This window comes from Pteropus medius, unplaced genomic scaffold (genome assembly GCF_902729225.1).
Source record: "Pteropus medius unplaced genomic scaffold, Ma_sr-lr_union100, whole genome shotgun sequence".
In the NCBI taxonomy this organism is placed as follows: domain Eukaryota; kingdom Metazoa; phylum Chordata; class Mammalia; order Chiroptera; family Pteropodidae; genus Pteropus; species Pteropus medius.
In genome coordinates, this window is record NW_024347790.1 from 3628695 (window position 1) to 3648211 (window position 19517).

Sequence of the window (19517 nt, forward strand, 5' to 3'; positions counted from 1 at the left end):
GCAAAACACCTGAGAAATTAGCTGCTGATGTTAAAAAGAAGTTGTAAAGCCGAAGTATAGTAAAGAATAAATTTTAAACACTATAAATGACGATACTCACATGCTTTATTAAAATGATTGATTTATACTTTAATAGTTATTCTGTAATTTAAAAAAATCTTTCTCTGTTGCAGTACGTTGAGAGGTGCCTCACTGGATGGCCCAGTTTCCCTCAGAAAGGCAAAGGGCATAGGGTCACAAGCAGAAGTTACCAATAAGGACTCTCCCAGTGGGGCAGGTATGATGTGAAATGGCAACTAAGAGCTCAGAATTTGGGAAAGATCCAACCAAAGGCAAAGTTGAAATAGTTCCTGGAGTACACAGGCCTCACTTCTGATACATCTATGAGATATGCCAATAATGTCATTATGGTGATTTTGAACAGAAACTTCCAGGATGGGAGTGGGGAATAGAGAGGAATGTGAGCTCACGAAAAAGGCTGCAGTTGTTCAAAGGTGACTGTAGCATGCATAAGAACCACCGAAAGTTAACAATTCCTGGTTTGATTTTACCAGTTAATTCTTCAACAGTCTAAAAGTATAAGCCACTCTCCTGGGATAAAGGAGAAGGACGAATAATAGGTATCTGTCCTACAAAGACAGGAGACTTAAATCAGATCACTAGCCTTCCCTGAAGACGAGACCAAGGGTGGAAACCCAGAATTCACCTGATCGTAAGGATTCACAGATTAATTTTCTGGGGGATTCTGTAGGTTGCAATTATTCTGTGAGGATAGAGACACAAGCCGGAGCAATCATGAGATGAAATCAGAGAAGAAAACTGAGTAATATAAAGACCAAGAAATATGAAGTTCTCCTGAAAGAAAAGGAAGACAAAGTATGGTGACTCCAGGCGAGGAGAAAGCTGTCAAAAGTTGAAGAACCTCATGTATTCGGGTGAAATCATGTCCACCTGGTACCTGTGATTGTGACCTTATTTTGAAATAGGGTCTTTGTAGATGTAATCAAGTTAAGAGGAGGTCATACTGGATTAGAGTGGGACTGAAATTCAATATAATTTGTGTCCTTATAAGAAGAAGAAAGTTTGGACACAGACACAGAGAAGGAAGAAGCCATAATGAAGGAGACAAAGATTAGAGTCATGCATCTACAAGCCAAGGAAAGCCAGGCACTGCCAGCAGCCAACAGAAGCTAGAAGAGGTTAAGGAAGGGTTCTTCCCTAGAGCCCTCCATGGGATGTCTCTGCTCACGCCTTGATGGTTGGAATTCTAGCCTCCGGATCTGTGAAAGAATAACTTTCTGTTGTTTTAAACAACTCATTTTGTGGTATTTTGTTATGCCAGCCCTAGGAAGCTTTTGTATTCCCATTCTTTCCCTGATAAAGAAGGTGGGCAAACTTGACGGCAGGCAAAGAATGATAGCAACTATGAGTGTAGCATCTCTCTCGTATTGATTACCTTCCACTGATCACGTTGAGGTTTAGATGATGGTTAGTCGAGGATAAGGTTAGAATATAGTCTGTTTTAGTCTGTTAGGGCTGTTATAACACAATACCACAAATTGGGTGGCTTAAAACAACAGAAATTCATCCTTTATTTGCTTGTTTGTGGCCTTCCTCTGGTTCGCAAACTTCACGTGGTACAAGGGGGCAAGGGAGCTCTCTGGATCTCTTTCATAAGGGTTCTGGTCCCAATATTAAGGGCTCTGCTCCCATGACCCCATCAACTCCCAAAGGCCCCACCTCCTCACTCTATCACCTTAGGGGTTAGGCTTCAACACATACATTTTCAGCAGACACAAATGTTCAGACTCAACAAGGTCTATTGTTGAGAAAACACAAGACAAACTTCGGATTAGGTGTCACATTGGGAGGAAACATGCAAACTGAAGAACTAAAGGTATGATTTTTAGCACTGAGGAGTCAGTAAGGGTTTAGAAAGTTTTGTCTTCCATGAAGACTTCATCCCAGTCCCAGACTTTGTGATAATCATTTTCTCTGACTGATTTCCATACAGCCATGGATATAGAGTAATCTGTTTTCAGTGATAGGGACAGAAGGAAAAAAAAAAGAGAGAAAGAATAAGGCATAACATGAAGTTAATGAGTTGGAAAATAGATACGAGGAACTCAGAAATCAATGTTGTTCATAGTTATAAAATGACTTTTAAATTACTATGTGACATCATATAAATATTCAAAGTTAAGATTATCAGAACTATCTGATGCTCTGAAATGTCGCAAATCTTGAATATTGGTGTTTTGCCTTAGTACACCCTTAAAGAGAAGAGAAGCCAATGTAGTCATATTTTAGGACTTTTTCACATAACATAAATTTTAATTTCCTGTATAGGAAAGGCTAAAGATCTTTCATTAAGTATAGCTAATCTCGTCATCTTTTCATTTTGATTTAGCTATATCCTTTTCCTTCTAATCTACTCATTCCAACCAAGTTACAAAATGGTTTCCCAGTAGAAATTCTTTGCTTACAATTCAGGAGAAATCAATCAGCCTCACACATCTTAAAAATTATTTAAGATTTCTGAGCAAAATATATAAAAATAGTATAAAAATATCTTGTAAGGAAATGAAATGAAACCAAGGTAACTGGAATAATTTCCCCTAAAATACATAGTCATGCCGAAGGCTACTTTGTGAAATCCTCCAAACATTCGCAAGGACAGAGGAAATGTGTTCTCTTTATGTGATTTCCAAGTTCAACACTCACATTTCTATTTAAAAGTATTCATTCGACTCCTGCTTTCTTTCAGTATAACTGTGCTGGTACACGACGGAGCTCCCACAGGGAAAAGCGCCCCAGACTTCCCCTCAGGGCTCTGCATTACTTGCCCACCCCCAGATTCCTTCTTCATCAACTCCCAACCTTCCCTCCACAGTGAGGATGCTCCACATCGACAAATGCACAAACGCAGGGAGTGCTCCACCGATGGTCGTGATGTCCTGTGGCCCTCCAAGCCTGAGCCGTAAGATTGTTTTCTGTGATCACAGTACCAGAAGGGGCTGGTCCCTTGCAGGGCATCCAGCCAAAGTCCTTAGCTTAGAGGAGGCAAAACTCTCTCTGGCTGGGCCCCAAATTAATCAGATGCTCAAGTGCTCTACTCCATCCCTCATTGTTTACCTCCAGTCAAACCCATCTATTTTGGGGGCAGCTAGCCTTTCACTCTTCACTTTATTATAACTCCTCCTGTAGACTAGTTTGTGTAACTAAATCACCATAACAGATTAGATGATCCCTGTGATCTATCTCAGCTCAGAAGCCTATGATTGCATCAACCATACACAGCAACTCTAAAAGAAGAGCACTTTATAACTAAGTAATAAAGCAGGTAGTGTGTCGAAGGTCAAGCGTCAGCTGTTTTGAACTAGTCATTTGCTAAGTAATGTGCTTCCCCCCATTATTGCTCCTTGAATTGAAGAAAGAATGAATTGTGTAATTTAGTGGGGAGACCTTGAAACCAGAATATTATTTACTTGGGAAAAACTGCATACATTCATTTAAAAACATTCATTTTCTTCAGTGGGACTTTAGTTACAAAATTACTTACTATAAGCTCTAACCTCTTCTGTGATACGATATCATTTAATCTTTTTGCAATGAAAAGTTGTAGGGAAAAATTATTCGTTTTTAGACAGAGAATAGCTATTAAAACAGAGGCGTTGGAGTTCAACACCACAAGCATGGTTTTGTGTCCTGATTCCATCACTTACTAGATCTGTAAATTTGAGGAAGTTATTTAAGTTCTTTAAGACTCCCTCGGTTTTCTTATCCATAATATGGGAATGATGATGCTTATTTCAGAGAATTATTGGGAAGAGACATGAGATAATAATATTTTTAAAGCACTAACCAAAGGGCCCAGCACATAACTGTCATTGTTTTAAATAACATTAAGTATTATTTTTTAAAATGATGACATCGACATTTTAAAAATGATAATATCATTTAAAAATGTTAACATCAATATTTTTAAAATAATTATTTGTTCCAGTAATAACAGATCAGATGTTAATTATATCAATGCAATAAGCCTTTAAATTATATTTTCATTCACTCCTTACATGGCAACATAGTTTATTTTTATCATAATTAATGTCTTAAAATAAATTTAAAATTATATTTAGGTAGTAAAATCAATATTTTTTAGCCTGTGAGAAATCTGAAAGTAGAACTAGAAGTAGGAAATTTCAAGGACGAGTAAATTAATGTCATTACTTATATAGAGAATATAAAATTCTAAATCTCTAGAATGTAATCACATTCATTCTTTGTTTTTTGAGTTGATGCCACTGAAGGCTGGTGTTAGTTCCTCTGGATACACAGTGACGCACACACGTGAAGCCAGTACTTGGATATGTAATGTTAGAGACTAATATAGTAATCTTTAAGTAAATGCTCAAACAGAGAAATCTTTGGGGACAAAATTTAACATTTTACACTGAACATCCTGTTCGTTCAGTGTCATTTTGTCATTTTGGGATGCTACAGAATTCGAAAGTGAAAAAAAAAAGGTGTGGTCTCTTTTTTCACATAGAATGAAAAAGTGTGGGATCCCCTGGTTAGTATGTGGGATGTCTATTGGGGTGTTGTTGCTAGGAAATGAGGATACAAACAGAAAATTGAAGAAAGTCCTTCCTTTGGCCCAAATCTCAAGGATGATTACAAATTGTGCAATATGCGATTTGGGAAAGTCACAGGTTTTTGAGGGGTTTTTTTTTTCTTTGTATAACTGTTCCAAAGAGAAGTAGTGGAAATAGAACTCCAAATTTTTCAAACAGTAGTGACATGGGAATTGGGATGCAAGACTCCTAAAAGGCCCTCGCTGGTTACAAGGCTCAGAGCCAACATTAAGTGAAGGTCAAGTGTGTGTATGTGTATTTTCTGCTGTTGTCAAGGAGGCAAATAATGCCAGGATTTAGCTTTTCCACTTATTCTGAAATGTCTTCATGTGTTTAAAGCTGCCTCTGATTACTAGGTCCTCACTGGAGAAGTTCCGGAGCCAAGGCAAAGAGAGCTGCATGGTTTTCATAGTAAATTATTATTCCAATTTTACAAATGTGAATTAATTTACAAACAGATTTTTAAATATTAGCATTATCCATTAAGAACTTTATAGAAAAAACATGTGGGAATTTGCCATGAATAAAAATCAGACACAGTATCATAATGCAGAAATCTATGCTTTGGTTCTACGCTAAGACTCTATTCATTTTCAGTCTCCATGCTTAAAAATTTACTAAGAGTATCATAAAGACAAAAGTTCGAAATATAAATAGGCTGAAGGGGCTAGAATGAGCAGGACAGGACACGGCATGCATGAATGTGAAAGAAAAGTCAGCATTTAGGGAAATAAATTCTAACTTAAATGGAACTGTGTCTTTAAAGTTTCCATTTTACTTAAATTTCTGCCCAAACTGAACAGGATTTCTTTATCCTTTATCACACTATATAATAAAACAATCCTAGCAGTCTATGTCCATTTGTATATACCAGACTTATTGACAAATGCCAAGACTTTACAGACTTAGTGAACAAAGGAGGCATTCTCGATCCTAAGTGAGGTTACCGTGGAGGCTGACCAGGACAAGTGTTTTACCACTTCTCTCTCTGTGACATTGTATCTATCACCACCTGGCAGGAAGTGATGCTTCTATGAAAGCAATTCACCACCAGCAGAGAGAAGAAAGGTCTCTGCCTGAGATTGGGACCAGACGGTGTGATTCACTTCCCGCCCTTGTGAGTGAGCCCTGGGATCTTTGCAAACCACAATTCATAAAATCGCTTTCATTGCGAACATCATATCTTCTGAGAGGTGTGAATTTTTGCACCGTGCAGAAGCAAGGCTTAGGACAGACAATGGCTCTTGTCAGTTGGTCTCTGACACCTGTCCTGCCTCAACTTCTATCATTCCCTTTCTCAATCATTTTTAGCTTATTATTGCCCTTCTAAGAAACCTTTTTTAGATGCATTTTCCCAAATTCTCTCCCATTAAATTTTACTATAATATACATACATACATATCTGTTACATATTATGTGTGTGTGTGTGTGTGTGTGTGTGTGTGTGTGTGTGTGTATGTGTAGTTTATACATAAAGCATAAAATTTATTTGCCCTCCCAAAAATCAATTTTCACTGCCTTGGGGCTTCTATTGACGTGTGCTCTAGCTAACCTACTTGCCAGTTGCAAACTTTGGCGTTATCCTAAGCCTCTCAGCTTCTCTTTAGAAATGTCTTCCTCTCTCCGATATTTGTCTGACTGATCGATTCTCGCTTATTCTTTAAAACTCAGCTCAAGTATTAAAGCTACCTGGAGGGCCTCTGGAACTCCTTCAGGCCATCCCAGACCTCTTCGTCATCATGGATTATGGACTTATTTCTGCACTTGGTTTATCTGTCTGTTTCCCCTACTAAATGACTTAACTCCCTGAAGTCAAGGATACTGTCTCCTTCTCTGCTATGGCTGAATTATGTCTCCCCCAAATTTCATATACCGAAGCCCTAAACCCCAGTATCTCAGAGTCACTGTATTTGGACATAGGGCTATTATGGAGGTGATTAAGTCGAAACGAGACCCCCCAAGAGAGCCCTCAAGAGAAACCAACCCTGCCGACACTGTGATCTTGGACTTCCAGGCCTCCAAAACTGTGAGAAATAAATCTCTGCTGTTTAAACCACCCAATCTGAGGCATTTTGTTATAGCTGCCTGAGCAAACTAATAAACTCTCTATAGCCTAAACGCCAAGCCCAGAACCTGCTAGTGAATCAGTATATGCTGCTTGGTTAGTTGAACGAATGACTGAATGAAAAATATGTTCTCAATAAATACCTGGTGGCAGATGCTATGTATAATTGCTGTAACATGATGCACAGTTGCAAACTGTCTGTTCTTTAAAAAGTAAGCCCAGGAGATCACCTCTTAGAGCCCAGTTTACCTGCCCTCGCACCTAAGAGTGATTTCCCAGCATTCACATATAAGGCAAGTGGATAATGAATTACAAAGATAAAGCCCAGCACACATACTCAAAGTCACAAAAGGAATAAAAATTACAAATTAGAAGGAATCCCCCTCAAAGATCAACAATAAACAAAGACTACTGAAAAGCCCCAGTGAGGGAAAAAAATGGAATGAAAGTTTAAAAGAAACATGGCTGACTTCATGGAGGTTCTTTGCCAGGGCTCTGAAAGTTTATTTTTAAAAAGCCCTTGATACGGCACTGCATGTCCCCAGGTAGTTGAGAAGGCACTGGCTCATGTTCAAACGGAGCCAGCCTTGGAGGATCTTGATAAAGTTTTTAAAATGTTCTCCCCGAGCCAATTTCTGAAAATCCTCAAGCCTTGAGAAATCTCATTAATAGCTAAAAGGAAAATAAAATGAAACCAGCCCCCATTTGAGAGGCTGATGTCATCTAGCTCTCTGGAGAAAAGGCCACACTTTTCCTTTGTGAAAATCCAGGGTGACATCACCTCCTGATCACATGCCACTCAGACCTTCCCCTGCTATTCCCAGCTGAGGGGTTCTCTCCCTTCACAAATGTCATTCTTTCACTCACAAAGCTGTTTGACCTTGTTTGTACGCTGGATTCCAATGCCCAGTGCAAGGGACCTCTGGGAGAGAGGGGCAGAAGAGGCAAAGGGGATGCACAGCTGGCCCAGAGGCCCCTATTTACACAGCTTGCAGCAAGCTCTACATTCCCTTCAGCAACCCAGACGGAGGCCTCCGAGACCGAATCCAGCCTTTGTGCAATGCTGTCAGCACTGAATACTGGGAGCGGTTGAGCCAGGCAGGGCAACTGGGGCTATTTCTTTCTTTCCAGGATGGGACTCTCTTTGATGGCTCACATAAAGGCAAGGCAGTGTGGCTTAATCTCATGTCTACAGCACCACTTTAAAAATGGGCCCATAAATAAAGCCCAATTGTAGATCCCATTTTCTCAAAGCAGATAGAAGATTTGGGCCCTCAACAAAGAAGCACATTTTGTAAACGGGTTTATTTATTAATTGACAAAATGAATGAAGTATGCGGGATTCTTCCACAGCAGCAATGCTCAGGAAGTCATGTGTCAGGCTGGGTGTCCTGGGCCTTGCACTTGAACCTGATTCGGAAATGGAGATTTAGGGAGGTTGTGCAGAAACAATCATTTTCAGTCACATACACATACACACGTTCATGTGCACACACAAACGCACAAGAATATTACCACTGCACTTGAAAATTGAGACTAATTTTTACATTTACTTTGTATTTATTTGTTTCATTTTTATTCATTTGTATTTTCTATTTTATCTTAATCTTCTGAGTCCCACAACATGCCATGTTGCTTCAGTCCTTCAAGATCCTACTCAAAACTCATTTCTCTGAAATCTGACGAATTTACACGGAAGAGAAAGTATGGCCCCTGTTCCTGCCCAAACCCCTAACTCCGTGTGACCTGAACGCTCTCCCCACTGCTTAGCTCAGAATTGCTCCCCTGGATCCTGGACTGCGGCCACTCACTTGGCCTGCACGCTCACCCACAGGGGCTTTCTCTACTGGGGAAATTCTCCTATCTGCCCACAAAACTCCCGCTTGCTCTTCGATTTCAGTTTAAGGGCCCATGTTCACACAGGATTGTTCTGACCTCCTGTCAAAGTCAAATCCCCTTTTGTGTGCTCCCTGGCACTTATCATTTATATCTCTTTGTGTGCATTTTGCTTATTTGCTGCTTCTCCCAATTGCCTGTAAGCAATATGAGAGTTGGAACCAGGTCTGCTAGAGCTGGAATCAGCTCTCGCACAGTACCTGGCCCCAAACAGTTCCTTAATATCTGTGGAATGAACCATGGATAACTGAGAAATCAGATTATGTTTTCAGTTTACCTCCAATGGGTAAGAAATGGGGGAACCTGTCTCACCAGAACCTCTTTCCTGAACCCCATCTATCCTGTTGACCCCTCTTCTCAGGCTGCCATCTCAAGTTAAAGACCTAGTTCAGATGCACAGTATAAACTCTGCGTACTTGTGGCACTGCATAACTATAGTATATGATAATCATCTTTTCACAGATCTAGAAGATTCTTCCCATGTATAATTTATATATAGTGGGCATCACAGAGTTAATTTTTTTTTTTTCAGTTCTGGTCCCAGCTGGAAAAATGTTGTTGCATTACTTTAGTTCCAAGCTTAGCAAATTTTCAGCAAACGCAAGAAAGTTTTGAAATAGTAAACAGGAAAAGAGAATAGACAGAGGGTGTCTTTGACTCCCCCAAATAAAGAGAGATTTCAAATGGAACTGATAGAAAAAAGTTAAACTGGTCTACAGTGTGGCATCATCAGTATTATCTGGGACGTCTTAGAAATGCAGATTCATAGGCCTTGCCTCAGCCTCCCTGTATCGGAATCTGCATTTAAACAAGATTCCCAGTGATTCTAATGCACACGAGGCTCTGAGAAACACTGCTCTAGAACATACGCCCGGCCCTTGAAAATCTAGATCATTTATCAAGATTTGCCTGTTTCTTCTGGTCTTTTCACACAGTCTCTAGTGTCCTTTAAATCACGCCACTCTTGAATCACAGAATACTAGAGATGGACTGTATTATAGAGATGAATCAATCCAATCCCTCCATTTAATAAGTCAATACATTGACATGCCAAGATATTAAATCTACCTACTTGATGAAAAGGATGGTGGAGAATTCCCACAGACTTAATTAGCATAGCTCATTCACTTTGGGAATTCATAATTTGTATTTCAAGCTATAAGTAGCTCTGTGGATAACCACTAAATAGTTTTAAACACTGAAAAACCTCATTCTTATATTTTTAACAGAAATACAGTCTCCAGTCCATAATCTCAGAACACCCAACCTTCTAAATATATAATAGGACTATTCAGTTATGTATAGCACTGGATTCATAGAATAAATGTGCTATGACGTTAGCAGCCTTCAGGAGACAACCACGGCACACATTCGTGCCCTCACCTGTGCTCACCCCCGATTCTGACAGTAGGGCCACAGCTTAGAGGTCTGTGTGCGGTTCCTGGTATAACACCACAAGTCCTCTTCTCTTTCAAACTGATTGAAACAGACCAGTGAGCCCTCAGACCTTGGCTGAGAGCTGTTACTATAATATTCACAAGGACTACATTTTTCAGGTCTGGGTCACTGTAGGAGGATGATTCTCAAAGTTTAATTACCAGGGAGACCAGTTAAGACAGATTTGGGGCCTCCCTTGGGAGTTTGCGATTCCGTAGATCTGGGGTGGGGCCCCAAGAATTTGCATCTCTGACACGTTCCAGGTGACCCTGATGCAGCATTTGGGGGAGCACGTGTAGAGAACCACTGCTTTGGGGCCGTCTCCCTCTACAATGGGCCATATGAGGCCTGTCCAGAAGTCTGAGAACTCCTGTTGAAAATGAATTTTCATTTTCAGAGAAATGATTATCCTACCTGCTCTCTGAAGCACCAGTTCAGAGGTGGGTCTGTCGTGCCCCTACCTGTGTGGCAGGCACAACACAGGCCTCTGGCTTCAGGTTTTTGCTCCTGCTCCCCTTTCGGCCCAATCCTTGCTCTTTCCCTTCTCTCCCTGATTGACTCTCATTCTTTCCCTTCCATCCCTATCCTTCTTTCTCTCCTAATGTCAGGGCGAGCCTTAAATCTCCTTCTATTCCACGCCCCTTGAAAGGCCCCCATCCCACCCTGCAATCTGCTCGCCGTACCCAAGTACGGGTCTTCACCTTGGAGACTTCATTCTACTCCCTCTTTTCTCTTAGGCCATTTACTGCTGCACCTACTTGAGCACTTACCCAAATCCTGTCCAAATTGACATCGCTTTCTCTCTTAACCCTAACAGGACCTAACTCTGTAGGAGTCATCGATGTCTGAATCGACTTTCTAAGACCCAGAACCCAATTATTCCCCAGGTTCCATCATTTGCTGATGGCATCGTTCCCAAATATAGAACTGGAAAGGAGGCTATTCTTGGCCAAATAGCAACTACGAAACGTATGACAGAGACTGGCGCGGGGCTTACCGTGGACGAACCACTGCATCTGGAATCCTTTCTTGTGGCTACTGACCCCATCCGTGCGGAATAGCACTTGAAGAATGGAGCTTGTGGTATTCCCTGAAGGTGGCATATCTGAGCCACAGTAGCGTCCCAACCGCCGTGGGCCATCGTAGAGCTAGAACCAGAGAGAAAATGACTAATGTAAAAAGACTTCACGTGGTTTGTCAGATGAAAAAAGCAAAGTCTACTCATGTAGCCAATGCTGTTCCTTGGTTTAAAAGTTAAGGTGAAATCTCTTGAGGCGGGCTGAGTACAGAACACTCAACATAAGAATTCAAAACAGAAGGTTACATAGAGAGAATTTTAGGAATGATTCCTAAGCCCAATAATCTGGAAATCCAAATATTGTTTGCTTTTATGTCAGCCTAGCAAATTCCCTCCGAAGTCTAATCCCGGCCCAGGATAAGGAAATAGTAGGCCGAATGAGATGTGTTCATATATCAACATATAAGAGATACTTGGTAAGTAGGAGTATTATGATATACATTTTAAAAATAAATACCATTTAAAAACCACATTTTAGAAAGCTATGAAAAAGGAAAATATAAAAATTAATCCCACTGAAGATAATCACTGTTAATAATTTGTTAATACCGGAAGTTTATCTCACCAACACTTTTTTTTCATTTGTACATATATATGTAGGTTTAATATATGTGTGTATAAATTTGGGCCATACATTTCATACTAACCATGTCACTAAATAGTCTATGTAAACATTTTTAATGGTATAAGATGCTACTAATATACTATTTACAATTCTGTTATTCATTTAGAATATTTCCAGTTTTTTTTGCCAACATAAATCTTTGTTTGATATTTTAAATTTTCCCCAGGAAAGATTCCTATAAGGGACATAAATTAAAGAGTATAATCATTTTTTGCTCTTCATGTATATTACTTAATTTCTTACCAGAAAATTTTACCAATTTATTCTCTCACCAGCAGTTTACAGAAATTTTTTCTGCAGTAGAACTTTAGCAGCTATGACTATTATTTTTTAAAGCTGGTTCTGAAAGTGAAAACTTGTGTGCATTTTCATAATTATATTAATTTGTGTTACTTTGAGGTTGAAGTTTTTTTCATATTTATTGGCCATTTATATTTCTTCTCTTGGAAACTTTTTGCTGAAATCTTTGCACTCTCCCGCTGAGGTATTTTTACATCCTGTCATGTATACTTTATCTGCCTCTTTTAATAATTTCATCAGATACTCACCTCTAAACTAAAAACAAAAAACAAAGAAAAACAAAACCCTCCCACCTCTCTGCCATATCTCTTCAATAAGGAAAGATAATCCCAAAAGACTGACTTCCTCATGACTCAGTCCATTATATTTTCTTTTAATCTCCTCATGTCCACTTTAAACATTTTGCTCCAGATACCCTTGGGATGAACTGCCCATGACAACAAATGGAAAGTGTCTGATCATAGACTCATGGACTTCCTCGATTAGTCCCTTGGAGAGTACACACATGCAACAGTATGAGTGCATGTGTTTGTGTGTGTTTGTAGGAAAATGTGTAATCTGGATTCAACAAATTCCAGATTGATCAAATTATTTTTATTTACTAAAATGTTATGATATAAAATACTGTTTGAAACATACTAATTTGAACATGAAAAGCTTTATAATCAAATTCTGCAAAGCACTTTCATGGCTCCTAGAGGCAGTCATGATGCTTGCCTTTGAAAGCCTTTAGCTCTCTGCTTGTGCTTCTGTGTGGGAATGGTCACATGTCCTTGTATCCTAGTTATAGGCATGCATGTCTTATCTCTTCTACAGACTCTGAGTTTCTTTAGAGCCCAGATCACATCTGCATTCCTCTCACTGACCAGCGCAAGGCAGGTTCCCGGTACAGCCCCTGTGAATGGACACAGTGATTTCCCCACAACCACATTTATTTTAATCAGGCTTCATCTGCACTTCTGTTTGAACCCTGCGGAGTTAGATACATCTTAAGGTCTTACAGTCCTAAATTTCGGCGTGTTCCTTTTAGGCAGCAAAGTGTCTGGATCCTTTGTGGCCATTCTGTGAAGCGGGGGACCAGGCGGGGGGCTGTTCAAGGTCAAAAGAAATCTCAGACTTCTAAATCTTGGCCTGTCGCATTCTGATTTCTCAGAACTGGCTATTTAATATATCTACATGCTTGTGAGATTTAGGGGGAGGCGAGCAAAGATTTTAAAGGAAGTCCATTATATCATCACTCATAAATATTAAATCTAAGCATTTTAAACAAATGAATAAAGATGAGATTTATTTTTTAGGCTTATCACTTCAGCTTCCTTTTTACATTTTTTAATACTGATGCTTCAAATGTGTATATTTATAATCAAGTTTCTATTATCCTAGATATTTAACAGATGCCGTAAGAAGGGAGTGAGAATGAGAGAAAGAATGAAGCAACATAAAAAGAAGAAGAGACAACAACAGAAGGCCCTGTCCTCAGCCTTCAGGTCCCGCATCTAATCCAGGAGGCGGGGGTCAGAGGTTGGAGAGGAGGTTGATGCTGTAATCTGTTTACTGCTAAATTACTGCTTCACTGTACGGTATTTATCTCAGCTTCGCTTTTATTAAGTCCAGTGTTTGAGTTCCAATTCTAAACTAATTAATACGAAAATAAACATACCGTTCCCAAGAACTGGCATAATAAGCAAGAAAACACTCTGTTCTACTCCAAAAGGCTCATCTTAACTTTGGATTGTAGTTCAGTGACCAAACCTTTAATCATTTCATTTTTACACAACAAAACCTAAGGTAACATTTCTCTGTAACCATAATGGCTCTAAGCATGATGGATCTTCTCAAATACTAGCTAGTGACATTTGGAGGAACTATATTTTAGATTGTATTTAATGTTATAAGCAGTATAGTTTTGCCTCCAAGCTCAGCAAGGTTAAGAAACCTGACATTTTCACATGATTTGGAAGGGATTTTTTTTTCCTTCCTTCCGGATGGGATTACCTCATTGAAGAAGAGCCCTTGAATCCTTCTTCTTAAATAACGCATTGTGAATGGCATGGGGGCAGGGGCAAAGGGAGTGGGTGTGGGGGGAGCCCTGATGAATGACAATTAATTCCTTGTGGCCTTTGGAAGGGAGAGAACGATGCTTTAAAATAAACATCAAATAGAAATTGATGAAAATGCTTAAATATGTCAAATAAATTAATGAATTAATTAGTATAGAACAATACCGCTGTACAAAAAAAAAGAAAATCCCATACCCCCTAAAGTTTACACCTAATTAAATCAGGTTTTTTTGTTTGTATTCATACAGATGGCTAACTTCACCTCTACAATTCACTCTTGCGTAAATTTACCACACAAAACAGGAACAGTCATTTTTCAAAGTACACAAATACTGGTTACCATGGCAACCAGTTGGAGCCCTCTGATTCTGTTTTCAGAGAAAATGTTAACCACAGGACATTCCAGCTGTGACTCATTGCAACTACTGGCAAGCACCAGTCCTGCTAAGGGTAGACTTCCCCTGCTTTTGGAAAGCCTAGAGATCTACTGGGTCTGAACAAATACTTGAGGTTAGAGTTAAGTCTATATAAAAGAAACTAGTAGAAATCAAGAAGAGAAAAGATTGAGATTCTCATTTGAACATGCACATCTAATTTGCATAACTGTGTTCCAAGGTATTTTTAAAAATATTCTAAGTGATGCTTATATTTTCAAGTTAGCCATCGAATGTATCTTAAAATGTGGATATGTGTATATACAAAACCTCTTGTGTAGAATGTTTTCAGTTATCCCCTTAAGGAGACCCCATGTAGGATTTTTGTGGTTTAAGTCCCTCCCTGATCAGAAATATCTCAACTACTCTCAGAACATTCAAGGAGGAAGGAAATCTCTTGCCTAGCCACATTTACCAACTCTATCTTCCTCCTTTGCATGGTTTTGACAATTTGGCACATGCCTAGGTTATCAGACCATGAGTGACTTCAGACTCCAGTTGCAATATGAAATGATTCGTGGACTCCTTCCAATCCTTTTAAATATTAAGGGCCCATACATGCAAGGTAGAAGACATAAAACTGAAAAAACACCACTGACAGAAAACATATCTTAAAATTTTTGTAAGAGTAGGGTTTTGTAGAAGTCCCTGAAACTCAAGTCTGGAGAAACCCAGAGTCAGCTGATATGCACCCAACTTGTTCCTTCAGTGGGGATCAACTTTATGAAATGTAAGGACTCCCAGAACAGAAATGCACTTTCTAAGCGCCTCTTTGTTGCTAAATTGTTTTTGATTTTAAAAATTTATGACTGGAATGAATGAAACTATAATCAATTGTCTCATATGTATGAGCTTGGGATGTGTAGATTGACTTTCTAAACCCATTTCAGAAAAACAGTGAGTGACAGCTAAAACTCAGCCTTTTCCATTTTAGATTGGCATCTAATTCACCCTTTTAAAAGCATTGTTTTTCTTATTTCCTTGAAGTTTTCTGGAAGAAAATTATTTTTATAGTTGAATATTAATTTTTAAGAATCGATTAAATGTAGTCCATATAGATAAATTAAATCAAGAGTATCTTTGGGATGATGTCATTAAAAATTTTTGGCCCATTTCCTATTACAAATCTTTAAAAACTCCAAAAACTTTATCCTTTAGAGTTTAATATATACTTGAAATAATTCATGTGCCATGAGAGAGAATTCTAGGTATAGTAGATAATCCTCTAATATTTACAGAGAACAAAAATTCTAGTCGATGTAAGGAAGACAGTTAAATTTCTGAGAACTAAATGTAATGAGTTCATAGAATGGTTTTTTTGAAGTTAATGTCACTAATAGAAGATTAGGATTCAGTTGGAAGCAGAAAAGTAATTTTACTGTAGGGACATTTTAGAGTATATTCAGTGTGGTCGGTGGCAGGCCCTGAGTTCACAATCTAGTCTAGCTCTAAAATTTGCTTAGAGTATAACATTGTGAAAATTACTTAACTTCTCTAATTAAAATTTCTTTATAAATCTGGCATCATCTTGGAAGCTAAGCAAGGTCGGGCATGGTTAGTACTTGGATGGGGAGACCACCTAAGAAGACCGGGTGCTGCAGGAGTAAAAAAAAAAAAAAAATCTGGTATCATGATGGTTCTTATTTTACAAGGTTGTTGTAAACAGAAAATAAGACAAATCATGTAATAGGTTGAGTATGAGGCCTGTCGTGTGGAATGTGCTCAAAATGTTATTCTAACTCTTGTTCCAAGGCAAAGGGAATCAACATTTTTCCCAAAGAAACCACTCCAGAAATAGCTTTGAGAAAAAAAAAAATATATATATATATATATATATATTATATATATATATATAATATATATATAATGGGTGTAGAGAACTTGAGCTGACTCATGTACAACATTTCACAGAAATCATCCCTGGCCGACCAGAAGGAAAGCAATGAATCGATGAATCACTTGTAAGGAGTTGGAAGGACATCACTATGTTGACCTGGTGATGTGTGAACGCTGTGTGGGGCGGTGTGTGGGGCGCACAGCCCAACGTGAATCACACTGTGGAGGAGAACGTGGAGGGAGAGGGCGGGCCATGACAGGGATGGTGAAGAGAACAGCAGAAACTGTCCTGGTGAGGGGGACAGGGAGAGACATCGGGTAAGGAGAGTGGCTCTGCACGTGTCTTCCTGCTGCAGCCTCCTGTCCCCCGCTCCCCCTTCTGTCCAGCCAGCCTGCAGCTCTAGCAGCTTAGCCACTAGCGCTCTGAAAGGGTGAGGACTGGTGAATTCTTAGGGCATTTCTTCAGATTTCCCCTCTCTGAAAAACAACTGCGATAGGATCTACAGATGCCACATCATCAGAGTGGTTATTAAGCACATCGTTGCTGAAGTTTATGCAGGAATCTCCAAGATCAATTTGGAACTGACAGAGTTTACTTTAAATCTGAGGGGCTTTGAATTGTTTCTGTAACAACTGTAGAAAATGCCAAATAACAATCATAGAGTAGGGTAAAAGAGTCCCATTGTGGATGAGGAAATCCCAGAGGGTAGAAATGAATCAAACTGTAGAGCATAAATGAGACAAATGTTGAAGAGGAAAGCTGATAAGCAGAGCACGGAGATGGCTCCATGATGGCCCCAGGAGGCAAAGTGTCCTCCATTAGACACATGGCCATGCATTGTGCACTTGGATACACAGACACACATCCTCCCCGAGGCACAGGAAAAGCCACACAGCCATGCGCTCACAGGGTGGGGCAGGAAGTGTGAAATACCCATCTAAAATTGAACAATTACTCATAATGCTGGGCTCTGCATGAGAGCATGAAACCCATCAAAAGACCACAATCTGGGTTATTCTGTGTCACTCAGAATTAGAGGTCTGTTTCAAACACAGACCATATAGTCTCCTTTCTATGTGGTGGCTGGTTGCTGTCCACTCTTAATAGTGCATTTACATTTTTACTTCTCTTTTCTCTGTATTACTCATCTTAAAAGCCACAGAGGCTGATTTGGGTTTTTTATTTTTTATTTTTTATTTTTTGGTCATTGTCTAATCATGGATGTGTGCAAGAATTTAACTATCAAGATATTCCACCTTTGTTTATAACAGTGGACATTTGAAACGATTCTAAATGCTCCACAAGAACTGGCTGCTTTATGATGATGGATTATGCAGTGTTGTAAGTGATGCGGTGTAACAGATAACAGAGGGAAACGTTCACGAGCTATCGATATATGGGAAAAAGTCATTATAAGATAGATGTACAGAATGATCTCCTTTGAATAGTAAAATAAAGTGAATATATAGGGAGAGACTACAGGAAATAAATACCACTGAATATTATTAGTAGTGATGTAATTCAGATTATTTTGTGTTATCTAGGTTTTTCTACATTTTCTGAATTTTCTGCAATGATTATATATTTTTGTGTCATCAAATAAGCTTATTTTTAAAGCATTATCTTTGGGGACCAATAGACACAGCAATGTAGGTATGCCCTAGTAATGTTTTTCCAATCCCAAGACTCCATACCCTTGCAGGCTCTCAGTTACCGAGCTGGTCTACTATAAATATTATACTATCGTCAGAGTCTTTTACATGTATCTCAAGACTGTGCATGGAAATTAGTCCATTAAAATGTTATTATATAATCTCCGGCATTAATTTAAAACTATATTTTGTCTCCAATGCTCCCTTTTTATAGTAACTAACTTTTTATTATTAATTAGACTAATTCTTTATTAAAAAAGAATTCCTTCAGATGATCAGGGACTAGACGTCTCACAAACGTAAGCTGTGATAGTCACCGATGGAGCAGTAAATGCCAAATTCCCTCCCTAGAGTTAACGAAATGCTTTGAAAGCAAGGCACACTCCCTGTGTGCACTTGAACACTGAATTCCACGAAATGCAGCCTTCCCTCTGTCAACTGTACTACAGTGAAACACTAAACATTAGAAAAAATACATATTCTGCCTCCTAAAAGCCATCTGCTACAGATAGATTCGGAAACTGGGAAGAACTCGGTTCATAGAACAACATGAAATTATAGAACCTTGAGATGAAAGGACCTAGACCCTAGGTCCATGTAGACTCTTCCCATCCAGGGAGACCAGGAAAAGAAATCCTGTTAAATAAAGAGTAAATGCTAGAACTGCAAAGATGGCATTAAAAAAAAAAAAAAAAATTCTGAAATACTGCAATTGGAAATCTTTCCTATTTTAAAAAGTAGATAATCAATAAGAATTAACCAAAATCTGCAACGATGATTCCTAGATTTAGAATTCAGCATTCGGACCTATGCGTTCTAGTCTGTACTGCAGGCCTGTCAGACGGAAGAGACCCCACCCACCTCCTCCTGTGACCTAGCTGAGGAGCAGAGCTAGGCGAGGGCCACCAGAGAAGGAAGTATGGATACCGCAATTCTGAGTTTTGAGCAACTAATGTGATTTTTGGTGGCTTCTAGGTAGCATGGAAATAATCGGTAGGTCTGATTGTTATTCATCCTGATTACGTCCTTCATGTCTGAGAGAATACTGACAGCGGAAACACGCAGCATCTCTTTTGAAACTGAGAGCAAAGGCTCTCTTTAGAAGGCTGGTATGTTTGCCTCATTAACTGCAGCAAATTAACACAATCACATGAAAATTCTTCATTATGAAGTATGGTCAGGAAAGATCAGCTTTTCCTTTTGAGGAAAGGGATTTTAATCACACTGAGATGAACATTAAAAAAATCACATTCTACTTGGGCATCTTTAGAGTCTTAAATTTCTTTTTTATAAAATGCTTCTCGTTATACTTCACTACAAATTATTTGGCTTAATTAACCAATAGATCCACTTCATTCTTAATTCCTTTCGAATGCAAATCATGCTTAGTGCAATGCTAGACTCATTTCTGGTATAGCGACATAAATTGAATTGTTTGATGTACTGTTATCCTTTTTCATGTATGTTTTTGAATCGCAGTTGTTCTCAGAATTAAAATA

At 39.0% G+C, this 19517-nt stretch overlaps 1 protein-coding gene across 3 annotated transcripts in view; it reads right to left on the reverse strand.

The window, feature by feature from the left end:
• Nucleotides 1–19517, reverse strand: part of CUBN (cubilin) — a 233315-nt gene that overhangs the window by 138349 nt on the left and 75449 nt on the right. For all 3 annotated transcript variants that reach the window (XM_039877480.1, XM_039877479.1, XM_039877481.1), the window contains one exon: nt 11030–11180. In XM_039877480.1, coding sequence (XP_039733414.1) covers nt 11030–11180 — 151 coding nt within the window. The remainder of the gene's footprint in view (nt 1–11029; nt 11181–19517) is intronic.